Source organism: Notothenia coriiceps, unplaced genomic scaffold (genome assembly GCF_000735185.1).
Source record: "Notothenia coriiceps isolate Sejong01 unplaced genomic scaffold, NC01 NC01_scaffold00011645, whole genome shotgun sequence".
NCBI lineage: Eukaryota > Metazoa > Chordata > Actinopteri > Perciformes > Nototheniidae > Notothenia > Notothenia coriiceps.
The window spans coordinates 267543-287531 of NW_011344346.1; the positions used below are offsets into that span (position 1 = coordinate 267543).

The 19989-nt window shown below is 41.2% G+C and overlaps 1 protein-coding gene across 2 annotated transcripts; it reads right to left on the bottom strand.

Annotated features, from left to right (window-relative positions):
• Positions 1–540: 540 nt before the first annotated feature.
• On the bottom strand, positions 541–19801 carry aff3 (AF4/FMR2 family, member 3). 2 transcript variants are annotated; one of them, XM_010772865.1, is made up of 19 exons: positions 19648–19801; positions 16718–16762; positions 13271–13345; positions 12393–12426; positions 12221–12278; positions 11567–11618; positions 10597–10631; positions 10269–10470; positions 6772–8631; positions 6032–6159; positions 5745–5901; positions 4653–4753; positions 4504–4567; positions 3458–3594; positions 3318–3389; positions 3105–3198; positions 2642–2694; positions 2314–2519; positions 541–1665 (listed from the first exon to the last, which is right to left on the bottom strand). In XM_010772865.1, the coding sequence occupies exons 1-19, from the start codon at positions 19717–19719 to the stop codon at positions 1544–1546; spliced, it is 3567 nt and encodes a 1188-aa protein (XP_010771167.1). In that variant the 5' UTR covers positions 19720–19801; the 3' UTR covers positions 541–1543. The 2 variants fall into 2 exon arrangements, with proteins under 2 accessions (XP_010771167.1, XP_010771166.1); XM_010772864.1 differs by having other exon boundaries at positions 3096–3198.
• Between the last annotated feature and the right edge of the window lie 188 nt (positions 19802–19989).

Here is a 19989-nt window from a genome sequence, read left to right on the forward strand (position 1 = left end):
GCAGCAGGAAGTAGAGATGCAGTGATGGAGAGCCAGAGAGTGATTGATGGATGTGCAGAGAGAGAGATCTCTGCACAACGACTTAATGAGTGTGACTCACACACACATAACCACCCACGTCTGAGTGTGTGTGGCTGTGTCAATTATAGAAAGAAATCCAGAGTGAGAGAGAGAGAAATAACCTGAAATAGCCTCTTTCTTTTCATATAAAGCACATACATTGACACATAAATCTATTTAACTGTCCAACAAAGTTATCAATAATATGATGAAATAAAAAAGGACACTGAGACAATAAGAGATGGATATTCAGTCGGATGCTCAGGAGATTTCCCCAAACATTGATGAGTGAGAATTATTCATGTGTTTGAGGGAGTAAGCTGTGCATGCATATAATGTAAAGACCAGGTTTCCTGCAGAGAATATGGGATCACTTTATGTATTTGGGGCATTCTCGTTCATAAATAATTAACTAAATGTATGCAAAAGTCACAGAATTAAACAGTAGCTTCAAGAATGAAACCCTTCCATAGCTCAGAATAACTGCCCACATGTTTTATTTGTTGAGCAATTCAAATAACTTAAAACCGATGACATTTAAAGAGCAATTCAGTTTGATTGTCAGGCACAAGGGGAAAGCAAAACACCATGATTTAAGGAGGGTTTCATAAGCTGAAGATTTGAAGAATATCTTGACCCACAGATGACATTGTAATCCTTCAGTTAAAAAATGGAAAAGAGGAAAAGGATTATCAACTCCATGTTGGTGTTTTGTTACCTGTGGCATTCATGCTGGCAGAAGCTGGGGACAAGACAATACACTTAGCAATAAGTGAGAAACCTCTTCAACCTCATTATTCATTAAATTACATAACCTCACACTCAAAACAAGGACAAAAATACAATTTGCATAAAAGGAACCTTGAACGGACTCACAAAAGAACATTTTCCTTATTTCTTTTCTTTATAAAAACAGATATTGCACAGTAAAAAAAACACATAAAAGTGAAAATATCCGAGACTTAAAAAGAGAGTCATTAAAACCTTCATTATAAAAAGATGGAGACAAGTTTCCCACTTTGGAGAAAGTGGTATGTGATTAATTTGGTCTTTTTTCTTTTTTGACAACTTCTTCTTTCTTTTTGGCTCCGAGATAAACAGTCTGCTGGATAATGATTTAATTCCAAAGTATGAAAAAGGCCTCAGAAGTGGAATTTCACAAACAACTGTAGAGTCCTGTTTCCGTCAACGTTGAACATTTGGCAAATAATTAGAGACTTCATTTATGACACAGCTCTTCCGATGAATCCAATAATGAGGCAGAAGGTGCTCGTAGTTCATCTGGGAGAAGTTAAAAGCTTGCTCCTTTGCACCCAGTACGCAATCCAACATCCTATGAGGATGATCTCAGGCTCCATGACATTTCCTCCTCCAGCTCCAACTCGCTCAGGAGGCATCAGTGCTGTCCGGTCGGCTGCATTAAGATCCAGAGTCTCGTCTCTTCTGTGAGGCCGTGTGCAGGTTACAGTAAATCCTCTCCTTGTCAGTTAAGTTTGGCACTAATGCGTATCCACTGCAGAGCCTGTCTGGTGTATTGGACTGCGTGAGCGATGCTACTGTGAAGAGTCAAAGGCCCAGACAACGTATTCAAGTAGTTGAAGAACTCTGTAATGAAAAAAAGAAGAAAGTGTTTTAAAACGTTGTTAAAAGACAAGTACACAGTGAAGAACTGAGCACAAGATACATTCACAGTCTTTCTTTTCTGCTATCATGGATAGACTCACCATGGATTGAAGTGTATTAAGTAATGATGGTTGGTAAAAACATAATGCAGACCAAGAATTGTAATAACAAATATTTAAAATAATTACTGTAACAGGAAATGATGTCCTCAAAATGCATCACTCATTGTTAGTTATTACATTACTACTTGGGTTAATTGTACAGTTACAAGTCATATGCTGGTAATGTAATGCATTGACTATAATAAGAAAAAATTCATATATAAAAATATATAAAATATTTCACTAAACATTAGTCAGAGGACCTATAACTCAAAACGGATCCTATTGAGAAAAAAGGTTTGTAACCCCTGATATAAAGAATTGTATAGAAATGATTTACTTCAAATAAATGTATTTACAAATACAATAACGTTTTTAGTGTCAGGTATCCTTATTTGGTGGTGAAATATTGTAAATTGTTTGTCTTTACCATGAGTGGAACAAATACAAAAATGAAATGAAATATTCACCTAAATCTGAAAACAAAATGTTATCTCAAATATAATACATCTTTATTGTCTGTGTGTACCTTTATTCTCCTTTGCCAGGTTGTCAGCCACCTCCCAGTACTCGTAGCTGTACAGCACGCTGTTGGTGATGTTCAGGTGGTTGGCTGCCATCTGGTGGATGCGCTGGGGGATGCTGATGTGAGAGGGGAAGGCGCTGCCCCCGTTTGACCCCCGGTTCAGGTGTTTGCCGTTGGGTGAGAGTGAATCAGGGGGTCCTCCTGCTCCCCTGGGAGTGAAAACACATGCACAACATGAGTGGGGGCTAGCAATGGAGGTTTAGTGGCTAAAAGGCATGCACACAAAATAATTAAAACATTAGCATGTACTATAAAGTTAATATCCACTTACTTCCCAGAGTCACTCCAACCGGGAGGGGGTGTAGAAGGCACTTTGGGAGAACTCTGTAATGAAACCATAGACAAGGTTAAAAGTCATCAAAATTCAAATGTTTACAATCTAAGAAACTACGAATAAAATGTTATATAAATAAGGCTATCCATATAAATATATTAACAAAAAACCTTTAGAAAATAATAGGAATGAAACTGGAAAATGAAGATTTCTGGCTCTTTTTTTAGGCAAACGGCTCTGAGGACAAAACCTCCCCAGTTGATTTCTTACAATAAGACACATACTTTTTTGATTTTTAGTCTGACAGAAGTCTCGTTGTGTAAGCAGAATAAGCCCATTTCTTGAAATTGACCTGTGCTTGAAAAATCAATGTCTATATTTCCTATAGTGTATAGCCTAAAATGTACTTTATGTAGTAAATATTTGTATTAAAAAGGCACCCCAGACTTACATAGCCTACCTTAAAGTAGTCCAGCAGAACTTTGGAGTATTTCAGTGCATGGTCCTTCTTTAAACGAAACATTTGCCAGTAAAGAAGTGCAAGGCATCGGAAACTGTGGACAAAGGATGACACAAGTCAAACAAACTCAAACAGAAAACAAGCCATCCTGAAAAAGCAGGTTCTCTCATGTGATGATAGATGTGGTGTAAACAGAGGGAATGAGAAACGCACCAAAGCACCGCCAGCTGTTTGTCTTCGTGTCTCGCCCCGGGCCCGGAGTGGCTCTTCAGCCTCATGGCGTACCTGAAGACACAGCATGGTTAGACAATCCATCTGGATATGTGTTTATTTGTTGCTCGAATCCCAATTACCTGATAAGCTCCACGGTTTCTGAGTACATGGTGTAGGGAGACTTTGCCTCTAGCGGCCCTTCCTCCATCGCTTTCCCACATTCCATGAAGGACAGAGCGGCGTCCACGTAATTCACAGCCTTCCCCAGCTTGTCCACCTGGAAATAAGCAATCCAACATAAATAAAGATGGGAGTAAACACAAAAGGAATACTCTGGTATTGTAGCGTCCAAAACATACAGGAGTTAGATGAGAAAGCGTTGACTCTGTGCAGCATTAGAGAGATAATTCAGGAGGTGTTTAGCCTAGCTTAGCACAAACTGCCCAAAGTTGGAACTGGCCAATCTAGCTTCATCAAAGGGTTTTTATAACGACTTTGTGACTTTACTTTTCTTCTATATTCAGGTTTTCTGAAGTCAGCTGAGTCATGTCAGACCAGCTAGTAGATGCATGGTATGGTAGAAATATTAGATATAAACTTTGGTTTCGCCCTGGACAAATATTCCTAGCATTTAGCAGGCCACAGTCAGGGACTACAGATACAAATGAGTTTAAAACTGTAACCTGGTCCTGTGAATGTTTTGTAATGCTCATGGTATATTTTAAATACAATTCCCAAGATAAAAAAAAATCCAACACACAAAGTAATAATGATTTTTACCTTTTGGCTCAACTTTTCACCAGTTTTTTGTAAGGGGTAAGGACTATTGCAGGTTAAAGAAAGATTTAATTTGTAATAATAATTGTCAAGAGTTTCTTTGATTCTGCTCTTGGTATACCAGTTGAAAAATCTAGAGTAAGAGACTTTCTGTCACCAGAACATGGTTGACCGAGGCCTAACATCTATACATACTGTAGAGTATTTTCATTACTTTGCATGTTTCTCTGTGAAGCTCATTGTATTTTCCCTGGAAAAACATATGCTGTGTAAACATGTTTCTGTGTGCCTGCTTACTGAACACACACAGACATCAAACAGCTGCCAAACTGAACAACTATTAATTGTACAGTTACCTAGTTTACTTCACTGTCAACATATCGTACATCGTCAAAGATGAAGAACTAACCATTGCGTCTGCGCGGTGCTTCATCCTCTTGGCTTCATGCAAGTAGTACTCAGCATGGTGCGGACTGAAATGGACAGAAATATAGAAAAGTGAGTTATCTTGTACATCTGACAAACATAAAGCAGTGTGGGGTATGTAGTGATGCTCACGTTTCGTTGTTTGGCACGGCCCCTCTGTGCCCTGCAGGGCCCCAGGACTCAGGCGGTTGGGGCTCTCTCAACACTTTGACACATTCCACCTCCATCTTGGGCTAAAGAAGAAGAGGTGAAACAAACCAACGTTTTTGCCGCTACAGACTGTGAGGAATGGAGTTGGGATGAACTTGACTTTGGTACCTTGACCTAGTTCAACACAGAGCTTCAGGCTCAGAAACACGTCAGAAACACGTTAGGTGCTGTTACGTAAATCCTCATTAGTTTTTTTCGGGGAATCAACATGTGTAACTCAAACAGAACTCGATCGGGATCCTGACTGAGATCAATTTAATCTCAAACTAAGACAACAAATAGATTCAAGATTCAAGGCTTTATTGTCATGTCATTAGCTACAGTGTAAATATGGCAATGAAAAATGTAAGTCACGGGCTCCTCCAACAGTGCAACGTGAATATATATATATAGGACATAGAACAAATAAAACACATACAATTGTGTTTACAATACTCTGTTGCTTCTAGTTTTATGTGTGTATTATTATTGTTGTTGTTGTTTTGTCTGTGTTTCCTTGTTGAGTTCAGAGTTTCGTGTTTGAATGTTCTTTCTATTCTGAAATAGACAATGCATCTCAAATTTGACTTTTTTCCTCAGAATTTTACATTTTTTTCTTTAAAAATAATGCCTTTTTTCTTAGGAGTTGCCTTTTTCTCAGAATTTGCCTTTTTTCAAAATGTTACTTTTTTTTCAAAATGTCACTTCCCATTTCTTCTTCAGAATTTGGCTTTTCTTTTTAAATCATTTTGTGACATTCTCACTGAACAAGACTTGCAATTATTTGCCCAAGACTTCTTCTTTCAGACGTAGTTAATTATGTTATTACCCTATCCGAAAATAATCCAATGCAGATGCAATAATGTAATATAATAAATTATTTTATATATATTAAATATTTATATATGTAATGTTATATAGTCTTAAAGTTACAACCGGCCCTTTGAATGCAACCATAATGTTAATGTGGCCCGCGATGAAATTGAGAGAGTGGCATTGCAAATTAACTTAAGTTGAAGTTCTTTTTTGTATTACCTTTAAAGCAGAATCTCTATTCTTGTCTCTGTTCTTGTGGACATGGAGCTGCTCGGAAGTCTTTGTTTTGGGGGGGGGCTTGGTGGTCTCAGGGCTGTCTGACAGCGGAGACAGAGGAGACAACGGCCTCTTGTTGTCCATGTACTCCTCCAAGTACCTGCAAGAACCACATGTGTAAATTGACAAAAACGCACATAATTTGTTGTTTAAATACAATTAAACTCCTGCGTTACTTCAGACAGTAAGATTGCACATGTGAGACAAAGTGATGCATTTGTTTTTCTTACCCATTGTGCAAAGTCTCAGTCACAAAGTTGCGCTCGGCTGTGAGACTTGAAGGCTCTGTGTGTCCTGATGGGTCGTTTGCATGAGGAAGACTCCTCTTGCTTTCTCTGTGTGACACGCCGTTCTCCAGCTGGACACACATAAGCACACATATGCATGCTTTGAAGAACAAGTGTGTAGTAATGCGTTCATATTCATACACAATAATGTGCAGAAAGGGTCGATTTACTGAGCTCAATTATTTAAAAAAAGGAGAACTACCAGAGTGTAAAAATACTCCGAGCAGTAGTACTTCATTCAAAAGTACAAGCTCCACCATCAAAGTATATTTAAATAATCAAAAGTAAAAGTACCTGTTATGCACATGAGACCATTTCATGATATGATTGGATTAAAGTTAAAATTACTGCAATACTGTTTTAACACTTTTATGTCGCAGCTGAGAAAGGTGGTCATTTTAATTTCTTAACAAACTGTAAGCTGTAACGTTTTGGTAATAGACAATATTTTGTGAAAGAAAACAGTTTAAATTACATTTTGTACTATTAATACGAATCCTCAAAGTCACTACATTTATCAAATAAATGTAGTGGATTGAAGTGCAATTTCTCTATCTGAGAAAAGCCAATTTAAGTACCTCAGAATGATATATTAGTATTTAAGTAAATGTTTTTAAGGACTGTCCACCATCGACACACATCAAATTAAACAGAGAGGAAAAGTAAACACGCTTGTTGTCTACCTTGCGTTTCCTTTTGCTGTCTTTCGACGCAGCCTCGGGGAGGCACAGGTGTTTCATCGCCTCTCTCTGCTTGTCCTTAGTGGCCGAAGAGGCGGAGGAAGAGGCGGAGGGCTTTTTCACCGGGGAAGTAGTGGTGCTGTCCGGGACTCTTTTCAGCAGACACAGGTCTATGTGCACCACCAGGTTCCTCAGCCCTCTCTGGGAAGGCGCTGTAGCTTGTTCGCTCCGCCCAAACGGCACCAGGGTGTAGTGCTTCTGCCCCCCCTCACCTGGGTGACCTCCGGTGGGCTGCACCACCTTCGGCCTGTCACCCTCCGACCTGCCTCCTCTCTGGGGGAGTTTCCTGTGAGAGGTGGAGTCCGCTTGGACTTTAGTGATGGGAGCCCGATGTTCAGACTCAGACTCAGAATTGGAAGAGGAGGAGGAGTGTACTTTGTGAGGAGATGGGGAACGGGATGGAGGAGGCGATAACTCCCTCTCTTCCTCACTTCTTCCTCCCTTTTTTGTCCTGTGTGAGTAGTCCTGATGTCGTTGCTGCGTGGTATTTGTGGGCACTCTGGGTTTGGTTTGCCATTCGCGTCGTTGTTGCTGCTCTCTCCTCCTCCTGTTTTCCCCTCTTTCCTCTCTCCTACTCTCTATCACTATCACCTCCTCTTCCTCCTCCTCTTCTTCAGCTGAACTGTGGATCCAGGGACGTCTCAGTAGCTGCTCCTCCGCCAGCCTCCTGTCTTCCTTTCTCCCCTGTTTCCCTTGCTTTTGTTCCCGATGTCTGTCCTCTTTTCTCTCGTGTTTTCTCCCCTCAGCTTGGCTCAAATGATCTCCTCTGAGCTCCTTACACTGAGCTTTCGTCTGCGTTGGTTTTGTTTGGTTAACATGCACAGGAGCCGGGGCCTCTGAGGACTTGGCTCTTGGTTTTATGCTAGGATTTGATCTAGCGTTCAACCCAGTAGTGGGATTAGTAGCAGCTTTAGAGGTAGATTGGGAATGAGAACTGTGACCAGAGTTGGTTTCACGACTTCCGGGGGCTAAGTGCTTTGCTGTTGTGGTGCTATGTTGCGAGCTAGACTGCAACGAAGGCCTGGGCTTGTGGCTGGATTTGTGGTTGGATCTACTACCCTGAGTTTGTTCAAAATGAGACGTGTGTTTGGCTTTGGGAGCCTCGGAAATCTGCTTTAAACTTGGATTCGAGTTCGGCTTGTGTCTAGATTTGTGGCTGTGAATCTGAGAAGTCTTTAGTTTGCTTTGCTCTTGCTCCTGCGGAGGTCGAGTCTTCGGCCGGTGCTGATGAAGATGAGTGCTGGTTGTAGGCTTGCTCTTGGTGTCGCTGTTAGGCAATGGGGTAATCCATGGCCTGCTTTTCGTCCTGTGGTGATTGGTCGTAAGGCTAGGTTGTGTCGTCTGAACCTCGAGGTAGTGTCGGACCTTGGAAGGAGCAGGCAGGCTCGGACTGGGGCTCCTTGGAGGGTCTCTTGGTATCGGGCTCGGGCTTCGACTGGCTCTAGTTCTCCCACACGGACTGGGGCAAACACTCGGGACCGGACTGGGGATCAGACTGGGTCCCGGGCTCGGGCAGGTGCTGGGGAACGGACTGGGGCTCGGGCAGAAGCTGTAACCCGGGCTGGGGAGGGGACTGTTGCTGTGGCTGTAGTTGAACTGTGGGCTGGGGATAGGGCTCTGGCTGGGGCTGTAATCCCGATCGATGTCCCAGGACCGGGCTGGAGATGGGGCTCTGTTGTTGGGAAGAGAGGGAAGGCGTCCTGGGATGATCTGGGAAGGATCGTGGTCACTGCTGGTGGATTTTTTCCGGGACTTCTTCAGCCATTTATCCAACTGCCACTGAGCCGCAGGGGGGTGATCAGTCTAAAAAGCAGAGAAGAAGACAGTAACAAATGTCAAATATTAAGTCTGAATAGATTAATATAATAGTGAGGCTTAAAAATCTGATCCAAGTATCTTTATAATAGTAAGAACAGCAACATATCTAAAACATTTGTAATACATTTAAAATTAAAGTAAGTTAAAAGGAAGGACAATTCTGTAAATATGTAATATAATTATTATGATCATTTTAAAGTCAAAGTTAAGACATTATAAGTAGAAGTGTAACAAAGCGAAAAAAGGATTACCCAAGTAATGTAAAAGCACCACAACATTCCAGCACATTCCACCCCCTAAAACATGTGTTTTAATGTGGAGGGTCAGAGACGTTTAACCATGAGAGGGCTGACACACATCACACACCACAACATCCTCACTGTGCAACAGAAACATTCAAAACGCACATTACAAACAACGCATGACTCAGCTGCTATTAAACACAACAATTCAAATTCCAAAAGACAAACCTGGATTATGACTCATGTCTAAAAAGTGGTTGTCTTAAAGTTCCAGTGGACCCTCTTACAATAGTCTACTCACTCGCAGTCCACATCTGTGCTTACAGTCGCTCAACCCCCATCCAATTATGCCAAGTGACTCACTTAATGTTTGCTTAACAACTGGCTTGGTGACTAGAAATGAGACCAGAGGAAGATTTCCACTTAAAAAAACAAAAGAGGATACTTACGGCCGGAGAGCTAACTTCTTTTTTTTTCTCTCTCTCTCTCTCTCTCTCTCTCTCTCTCTCTCTCTCTCTCTCTCTCTCTCTCTCTCTCTCGCTCTCTCTCTCACTCTCTCTCTCTCACTCTCTCTCTGGTTCTCTTTTCCTCGTCGCTGACCAGGAACTAAATTAAACCTCTGCTCCTCAAGTCAAACAGTGACCCCCCCCTCCTCCCCACATCCCGCGCCCTCTTTTCCAGAGAAGACACTGCATCTCTTGTACCGTCTCGATCGCCCTCCCTCCTGCTTTTTCTGTCCCTCCCTCTTTCTCTCTCTACTACCTGGAACTCTGCTGCCTTCATAACTCCAACCCCCCTCTCTTGCTCGGGAGACATTTAAACAGTCCACGTAAATGAAAAACACATGGTGTGCGCACCCCCGCCGCCACAGCAGCTCCACACCCTCCCTCTCTCTACATTGGGGCCCGATGTAGTGCAATGTGTAGTAATACAGTCTGTGTTATACAGGGCTTTCCATTCATAAAACAAGAGCAGGTTTCCCCTTCATTCCCCACATAGCACGACCCCCACAATGCCCCTTAACTACACCTCAGTATTTTTCTAAGTTAATATGCAAGTAGTGCAGTCTCTGTGTGTTTTGAAAGCAAAGGTGACTCCAGTTGCAGATGTCAACATGAACTCTGGAGTATTGATGACTTCCACCTCCCGAGGGCTTTCCTCTCTACGAATGGGCCTGTTGACATGACACCCAGGCCCTAATTCCCAAAGCTACCTCACCCTCCTCCTCCAACTCTCTAAATCACATGCATTCCTCATTCCTCCGTCCCTCTCCACACCTGCCGTCAACCGCCTCGAGGCCACCGCTCCCTGCAGAGAATTCAACCAGAGGAAGACACAGATAAGGATACAGGAGATAAAGAGGAGGCTCAGTGGTGGTACCTCTGTGTTGTTGCAGGGTGGAGGGGATGCAGGGTCTGGGTGAGGGTCCGGGCTCCGGCTGCGGGAGTGAAGGCTGCTGCTGCTGCTGCTGCTGCTGCTGCTGCTGCTGCTGCACGACTCTGCGCTGGAGTCCGAGCCTGACGAGTCAGAGCTGGAATGTCTCACCCTCCTGCCATGTGTGTGTGCTCGATGTGCTGACAGGCTGTCCGTCAACACACACACAAACACACGAGAGGGGTCAGCGTTGGTACACAGCCACACACACAGACAGTTAGTCACACGGTTTTACAGACAAACATCCAGAGGTTATATCCTTGTAATTGAGTACCTGTGTCCGTCCCAGGGAGCTGACTCATGAGTTGCCTTCAGGAACACACAAAAAAGAAACTAGTCATCCAGCAGTTTAGGGAACAGTTTGCTTCTATTGATGTGTTTCCTTATCCTCATATGATAAGTAGCAAGAACACAAACAGTTGCAGCAGTTTTGTCCATCTGGGTATGGGTGTGTTTGAACGTCATTAAACAAAACAAGAAAAGCAGGCAGCCATGTGATGAGTCATTATCATAATTTTTCACTTTCTCTTTCTGTTCCCTTGCACTCTCTGCCAGCCTACTCCAGTGAGAACAATGCATTATGACACACGTCCAGCTTACTGTAAGTATAACTGCTTAGTTAGTTCTTTTCAATCATTCAAAACATCTGGCCCATCCTGTTTTGCAGAGACTTTAGAAGGCATGTCACAATAACTACTTTTGTTGAACAATATATTGCCTCAAAAATGATTGCAATCAAATATTTATCGTCATTTTAAGACAATTTCATGATAATATAATAGCATAATAATGCAAGTAACCTTTTTAAAGAGCAATTAAATGTTTAATCTTCAGACATTTGAATATGAACGTCAAAACAATACTAAATCAATCAATATAAATAAAATATACAACACATTACACAAACAACAAAATGTACTCTTGGGTACTGTAAACATTGCACTGAAACGTTGGCACTGGGGTATATAGAGCTGCACAGTGCACCCAGGTCTTACAGTATAACGGCAGGGAAAACCCTGCAGCTTGAGTATATGTGTATATAAATTAAAGTAAATCTATGCATATAAATCCTACAATAAGTCAATCATGTCATTATTTTTAAGTAATGTCAACCGCCATTTCAGTCTTTGTGACAAATTCAAATTTATAAAAATCAACTTCTTACTAACTTGTATTATTTACCATTACACAAAAATGTGGCAATAGAGAAGTAGTGTCAACAAAGCCCTTTAAAGGTCACCTACCCTTTGGGTGTCATCTTCATCACTGCTCAGCTTCAGGTCATCCACAAGCATGCTGCAAGCAAAGTGACACACGCAGATGGTGAGATCATTAAATTGACCTATAACGTAACACTTAGCAATGAAGATTAATGCTATAAAAAAAGTGTCATTATAGTCAAATACTGAATATCTTGTTTGGTATGAGCTTCCTAATGCACTAATCTATTGTTTTTGTTTTGTGGATCAATGTAACTCAACACAATCAAGTTGGATTTGTGAAAAAACGTCTCCTAAATGAAGTGAAAATGTTATGCTAACAAAGGCTGTGTGGTAATGTGTGACAATGTGCGTCACGCAGTGGGTCTACAACAGGGAACATGTGTTTCACAGCAAAAAGAGGAAGTGAAGATTTAACAAACGGGAGCACATCGCGCTCAACTGACAACTCTCAGGAATGTGAGCCGACCTCTGACCTGACCTTTGTGATGTCGCCTGAAACACTGTGATGACCCACTCTGCGTGTGTATCACCTTCACTCTCATTAATGCTTCTCCCTGAGGCTGTACACACCATTGTATTCATGATTTGCATCTGATTTTAGAAGTTATGTGTGATGTATTATATCGTCTGTGTTTGATGACCCTCGGTGGATCATGTTTCCTCATTACCACTTACGATTTGTGAGGTGCCACACGAGGATGATGGGTCACTCGAAGCTGCACATCCCCCCGACCTCACAGAGAGAGAGAGAGAAACCATATTTAAAACCAGGCGACAAAAATATATTCAAAGAGAGACAAATGTAAATTATTGCACATCTCAGACAAGCAAAAGTATCAGCACATACTTTGTCTTTGTTGTGCAGTCGGTAGTTTTGCTTCCTTTGGATAGAAGGAGAAAAATATAGTTAGCAAAACCCTCTATTTAAATGCCTTAAAAAGTACTTCCAAATGTATCGTTGCACTATACAATAAGACTGTTGGATGCTAATGAACAGTTAAAAAAGGATAAGAAATCCCCCTTTTCATTCCATGCATTCTTCTTCCATGTCAACACCTGGTGCCTACATTACCCAGAATGCAACTGATTGCAGACTTCAAAGATCAGGGTGTGTTTTGCTAATGTAGGATCTACAGTATACAGATTATGCACACACTGTAGTAAACAGAACACTTTAAACATGTATTAAAAGCCTCCATGCAACAAAGAACAAGGAATTGCTAGAAAATACATAAGAGAAAGTGTACAATGTTATAAACAATTTGTTAAGAGCAACCAGTTTAACAGAGGGATACCAGTTTTGTTTATGCTTTTTTTCCTGTCAACCTACTGCTGCACACTCCAGTCCAGTAGGTGGCGCTAAAGCAGCTAATATATGGTTCTAAACTGCCAATTAACCTAAAAAAAGAAGAAGAGGAAGAAGTTATGCTACTAGCAGCTAATGTAGCCTCGAGATGCTAACCTGCAGCAGAGATGAGGAGCAGGATACATAAAGCAGGTAAGCTCTCTTGTTTCTACTTCCAGCCCTCCAGATTGTTTTCATTTCCAAACTCAGCCAAAACCAACACTGACTCAGTGAATCAATTTATCAGACATGTACATCCCACTGGAGCCACAAAATGTTAAAACAACTTTTTTCACAAAGGCAGTGGAATCCCAAGACCTGTGAGCAGTCCTTAAAAAGGTAGGAGTTTCCCTTTAATTATCCAAGATAAACACACATACCTTAGGGTTGTAGAGGATGTGTTGGGCCTGGTCTCCCCCTAAGGCATGCTGGGACGTCCAGGACTGAGTCATGTCCTGTGCAGAAGAAAGAGAGGTCAAAGGTGAGTTGTGAGATGCCACTGTGATTGATGTTCCTCACATGCAGGAACTCCAGGCTTCCTAAATCTCGAACTATCTTCATTTCTCCTTCATATAGGATCAACTTATGTCTGTACAGTGCAGAGAGCCCCAGCTGACTGCTGTTATCAGAGCTGCTCCCCCCCCACCAGGGGGAGTGTGACGGGCTGTAAATAAAGGTCAGTGTCTGGATGTGTGTTATGGTTGCTGTGGGAGAGTGCACTGTGCAGCTGTGTCAAGATTTGTGTGTAAGATTTGTGTTTGATCTCTACCATCTTTTTTCCCAGGTATTTCAAGTATCTTCAATATTTTTGTAACTATTTTTTATGTTTGACAGCTATTTTGGAAAGTATTTTGGTTTGTAGATCTGTGAGCAGCTTGTACACTGGCTTTATTTGATCTGTTAGTGAACAGATTAGCGCTGAACATATGACGATATTAACTTTTGCATGATTATTCATTCCTGGAGGACTGGTTTAAGCAGACTGTCAAGTCACTTAGCTTTTCCGAAGGCGGCATTTCAAAGGGGTGAAATCAGAAACCAAGACACCTAGTCAAAGCAATATTGCATGTTGGGCGGGGAATTGAACAGTAATGACGTCAGGTGTCTTTTGCCACAAAAGGCAATCATTATTAACCAGTTCAACTAGTTAAAATCAGAGTAAAGATGAAGGGTACAACTGCCAACAGAAGAACATACTGAAGCACATTGGAGAAGGATATTATGGACAACTTTGTGATATTTAATAGTTTGAAAAAGGCTCAGAACCTATTAACCCTGTAAGAAACACTAGAAGAGTATCTGCTGAGTCGCCTTTCAGTCCACAGGTCCATTGTTGTTGTGCCTAAACAACGAAGTGATATTTTAACTGATTCAAAGACCAGATTAGTCAAACTGGAAAGTCCCTGGGAACAATAGATTAAATGTAAAGGTTTTATTGCTTTTTCTTTTTTAAATGGATACTGTAACCTATAGGTGGTGCTATAACAGAATGATTACATGGTATGGCCATTACATTATCGTCACAGGTCTTTTTTGCAAACTCTTTCTTTAACAAATACAGGATATGCCTAATATTCACAAATACACATTTTGAATTCTCCCAAAAAGGCTGCCATGTCTCTCATTGTTGATATCAAATATTTATATATGAAAGGGGATAATGAAGGCTCAGCAGAGGTTTGAATGCTTTGAGTACCTTAACAACATAATATTTACTCAAACATAATAAATTGAAAATGATGAGTACACATGATGAGTAATCATTTAATCGAGAAGTTTAAAATGATGATTACACATGATTATACACCTGGACTATTAGCAAAATTGACCCTATTTTCTTTTTCTTCTCACTGCACGGTACGTGAGAGTGAAGCCGCCGCATGGAGCGAGCTCAGTTTCAGTGTCTTAGCTCAGGCTCTGATTATAATCTATGCTGATTAGATTGCCCACAGTCACTCTCAGACAGGCCTCATGGATGCTGACAAAAACAGCCTGATTTTGTACCATTTAGTGTGTGTGTGTGTGTGTGTGTGTGTGTGTGTGTGTGTGTGTGTGTGTGTGTGTGTGTGTGTGTGTGTGTGTGTGTGTGTGTGTGGTCTTAAATTGTAGTTCAACATTTATTTCCTGTTACTTCTGGACCATGACGGTGGTATAATTCAACAGTTGAAATTATTATTTGTATTTGTTTTAAAGTACAATAAATGGATGTTTTCAAAGTCAATGAATAATCGCATTTAATAATCGCAATTACAAATTATTGACCCAAATAATTGAGATTATGATTGTTGCCATAATCGAGTGTGTGTGTGTGTGTGTGTGTGTGTGTGTGTGTGTGTGTGTGTGTGTGTGTGTGTGTGTGTGTGTGTGTGTGTGTGTGTGTGTGTGTGTGTGTGTGTGTGTAAAGACCCAAGCAGAGTGATCAAATTGATAGTTCATAATTTTGGAAAATCAGCGTTTTTTCTTTCTTGACGATATTTAAATGACTATTTTGAAATCACTCTGTTGTTTGAATGCTAAATATATAGCTGCTTAGCTAACCAGAAGTCACTGTGTCTGGTACATAGACACATGTTAAACTACAAAGGGTAATTCCACATCCAAGGTAATTACAAAAAACAAAATATAACCTAACAATGCAAATATATACAAGATGAGCAAGTTTAGAAGTACTTGTAGGCAGTAGGATGCAACAATAAGTCGCCTAATCAAAAAGAGTAAACTTTTTAGTTATTTGATTCTTATCTTTCCCATAATATTTCCTACAGAAATTGCAGAAAATAGCTTCTTTTAGCCTCTTAAACGTGGGGATTTTCTGATTCGTTTAGTTTTATATCGTATTAAAGTTAATATCTTTGGGTCTTGGACTGAAAAAACAAGAGATTTAAAAACACATCACCTTGGATTCAAACGAACAGATATTTTTCACTTTCTCTGACATTATTTAAACCAATGATGAATAAAAAGAAATAGACCAATAAAGATAATCTTTGTTCGTAAGAGCTGCAGCTGCAGGTTGTTTGTTCATTGGCTATTTATATCTACAGACGTAAGAGTGGTATCAGTGTTCCTTTCAAACTCTCGGTAAGAAAGCACATAAGCGTATTTCTCAAAATGTCAAACTATTGCTTTAACTCCTCTGGGAATCAGTCATTCAAATCCAAAAGACGCTCCTGAGATGACACGTTTTCATGAACCTGGCAGGCGGCTCAAAAGTGTTTCTTCCTCCTCTTCACTCAGCAGTAAACCCTGGAGGGAAAGTGTTTCCTATCGTGCTCATCCTTTCACTTCATTATCTCTCCTCCCTCAGTCACCAAGGACACCAGCCCCTCTCCTCCTCCAACAACAACAAGGTCTCCCAGGTGGACCGTTATGTGTTGCTATCTTCCTCCCTCACTTCTCCACCACATGTTTGTATCTTCCTCCTCCGCTCATCCTACCTGTCCCACGCTGGTGACAGGACACAATAATCCTCTGCATTGTAAAACCTCTGCCATAAAAGCGAAAAAAGCACCTTGAGACCTCGAAAAACTTCAGCAGCGGATCAACATATCTTTAGTTGCAGCCTTTCATAGTGCTAGTGTTTCCTCCTCTGAGCAACAATAGTGCAATTATTCTATTACATCAAAACTGGAAAAACATCTAAAGAAATCCAAACAAAAAACGTTCCCAACGATATGGCTCCTTTGAATGGGGATATGAGGGATTAATCTGAATTTGCACATGTTCAAAGTAATTTACTGCTGCTGTGATTACCATACTTTTAAAAATAATGAATAACAGCAAACTTCAAAGCCAAGCAATGAATGGATAGTAGCCAAATGTCTTACCTCCAGAATATCTTTGGCACAGATGATGTGTTGGCTTCTTGTTACCTGTGCAACAAAATAATTAGTTGACGTTTAATAAGGAGAACATCACAGGAAGTCAGGATTGACAAGTGGTAAGAGTGACTATTGTGACACTTCAGAATAACAGACACAAGTCATCCACTAGACACGATTATGGGAGAAATGTTGTGCACACAATCCATATTTCAGCATGTAAATTACAGTAAAGTGCAGATGTCCAGAACCAGAGAACATTACTCCTGTTCTGGCTGCCTTACACTGGCTCCCTATAGAACACAGGATATCATTTAAAATGATTCTTCTCGCCTACAAAGCCCTTTAATGTGCAGGCGCCATCTTACATTGAATAACTCATTATACCCTACTGTCCTACTAGGGCATTGCGTTCCAAGAATGCAGGGTTGTTGGTTGTTCCTAGAGTCTCTAAAAGTACAATGGGAGCCAGAGCCTTTTCTTATCAAGCTCCACTTTTGTGGAATCAGCTTCCAGTTTGTGTTCGGACGGCAGACACCCTATCCGTTTTTAAGAGTGCGCTTAAGACCTTCCTTTTTGATAAAGCTTATAGTTAGGGCTGATTAGATTCAGCCCCTAGTTTTGCTGCTATAGGCTTAGACTGTTGGGGGACACCTTACTTCTTCCTTCTCTCTGTCTGTACCTGTGTACTCTCATGTTCCGATTAACCCAGCTTCCCCCAAATTTATTTTTGGTGTCTATCTACGCTGGGATCCAGAGTCGTGGCTGATCCTGGATCCTGAGTCCTGATCTGAGTCCTGGATTTCGAGTCGTGGCTGAACCTATCTCTGCGGTCCTGCCTGACTCTCATCATACTACTTCCCTGATGGCTCCCACAGGATTGTTGACATCCTCATGGATTCATCTTATTATTATAGACACATGCATTTCCAAACATTTGGTCTACCTACGCTGTAAAATGTATTATCCCTTCGATTTACACACGGCATCTATTGCACGTCTGTCCGTCCTGGGAGAGGGATCCCTCCTCTGTTGCTCTCCCTGAGGTTTCTCCCATGTTCCCCTTTAAACTGTGGGGTTTTCTCTGGAAGTGTTTCCTTGTACGATGTGAGGGTCTAAAGACAGAGGGTGTCGTGTTGTCATACTGATATTCTGTACAAACTGTGAAGTCCACTGAACATTTGTGATATTGGGCTATATAAATAAACATTGATTGATTGATTGATGTGCTGTAGCTCCTAGACTCATTCATTTATTTCCTCCTAAATTCCTCAAGATGGAAACTTCTCTAAAGGAAGATAACAGCTACATCGACACTGATCCTCTCGGCCTTTTGTTTCCCACCTTTTTGCTGCAAAATCGTACAACTCTGTGTCGCACTTTACTATAATCCTTAAAGTCTCCCACACATACAGAATAATTGTGAGAGTTAAGAGGTGGTTGAAGTGTGTTGATGACTCACATCTTAGAAATCACAGCTGCAGATGATCAGACGGATGCTGATTCCGTTGCAAGGAACTTTCTGTTTCCATCCGTGTTAGGCAACCCCCGCTCTCCCTCCTCCCCTCACGTTTTTTCCCCTTTTTCATAATTCAGCTCACAATTTAAATTTATTTCTGACTCTTAAGCCTCTTACACACCAAACTGACACCAAAGAACACCAAAGAACACCAAAGCTGAGACCAATGTTGCTCAGGCATAAAGATAAAAGAGAAATGCTTTACACAACTGTGTGTGCATCTGTTGGTGCTTTATGTCGTTTTTTGTGCAAACAGATTAACCTGCACAAATTAGTACCAAAACATGTTTTCCTTTTAATTCCTCTTCCAAAATTATACTTGCCATGTTTGGTTTTTAGTTGAGCTTTAATAGTTCTGTATTTTTTCATTGATCTCATCTACTAAATATTGTATTTCTTTCTTTTAAACATTTAATATATTTAAGATTCCTTTATATTGGTGATTTGCTCCTTTTGTTATGCCCCACTTTGTCTTCTGTGCAGCATACATGCACAGTAGAAAATGTGTGTAGTGCAGTGTGCTTTTGTGTGTGAAACTATCTCCTCTTGTATGCATGACTCACTAAGGTCAGTGTCTGAGTGGCTGGACTCTTAGCCTGCGGATAGAAAACAGTATGTGTGCAAAATACTGTCGGATTATAACAGCCCCAAGACAGTTTATGGGGCCGTAGGAGCCAAATAAAAATCATAAGCACAGACAGCCCGTATTTCACCTCCCTGTGGTAATGCATACAAAAGAAAACCTGGCCTGCTTCCTCACTTCACACTCACACGTCCATTAGAATGGATATTATCATGAGCAATGTGTTTCAAATGGCACCGGTCCGCGGGCTACATCTCTGGTGCAATACCCATATGAGTGAACTCCCCAGGGGCCAAACAAACCACAACCCATCAAAACACCTGCAGCAAGCAGCGTGCAAGCTAAGTACACTACCAGCCACCTGTTGCATTCTTCAAATATCAGCAATTACTGAAGTCATGCTCATTTCCAGCTTCTATTCAGCTATTTCATCTGTCTTGGCTTTAAAGAAACATCTTAAAAGACTTTAAGATTGCAATCTCTATGAACATGGCAGGATCACAAAATGCACTACTGAGCAGGAATTATCCTTTTCAAAGTACCATTACTGAAGTCAAGCTAATTTCAAGCTTCTATTCATCTCTGTTAAGTGCATTTAAGACAAATCTGAAAACACTTTTAAATAGCAATCTTTATGAACATAGCAGCAACAGAAAATGCACTTCTCTCCATGGATCATCATCTGATTTTATGCAGTATTCTCTAGAAAACGTAACATTTTATGACTTCAAACATGCATTTACTGTATCTAAAAACAATCCCAAGACTTATTCAAGATGCATTATAAGTAGGCTTAAATCCACACTCCATGCACTCTCCATCTATCTCTCTCACCTGAGAATATGCGCATCTGATCAGAAAACAGACGATGGAAAGTTTCCCTTTGTCGCCGAGGACAGTAGGCATGATTCCGGGATAGTCAGCGCTCTCCTCCGGGGTCCATGCCAGTGAGGACTCGCTGATAGCAGCGGCAGAGGTGCCTCTCCTCGCTGCTGGAGAAGTGTGTGTGTGTGTGTGTATGTGTGTGTGTGTGTCACTGGGTGAGACAGAGGGGAGATGTAGGCGGGACGGTAACGTCAGAGATGACACACGCGGGGATATCACGACTCAGGACAGCAAGTGGAGGTTGGTCACTCCTTTATAAAGCCATATTTCTGGTGTCAGAGCTGCTAAATA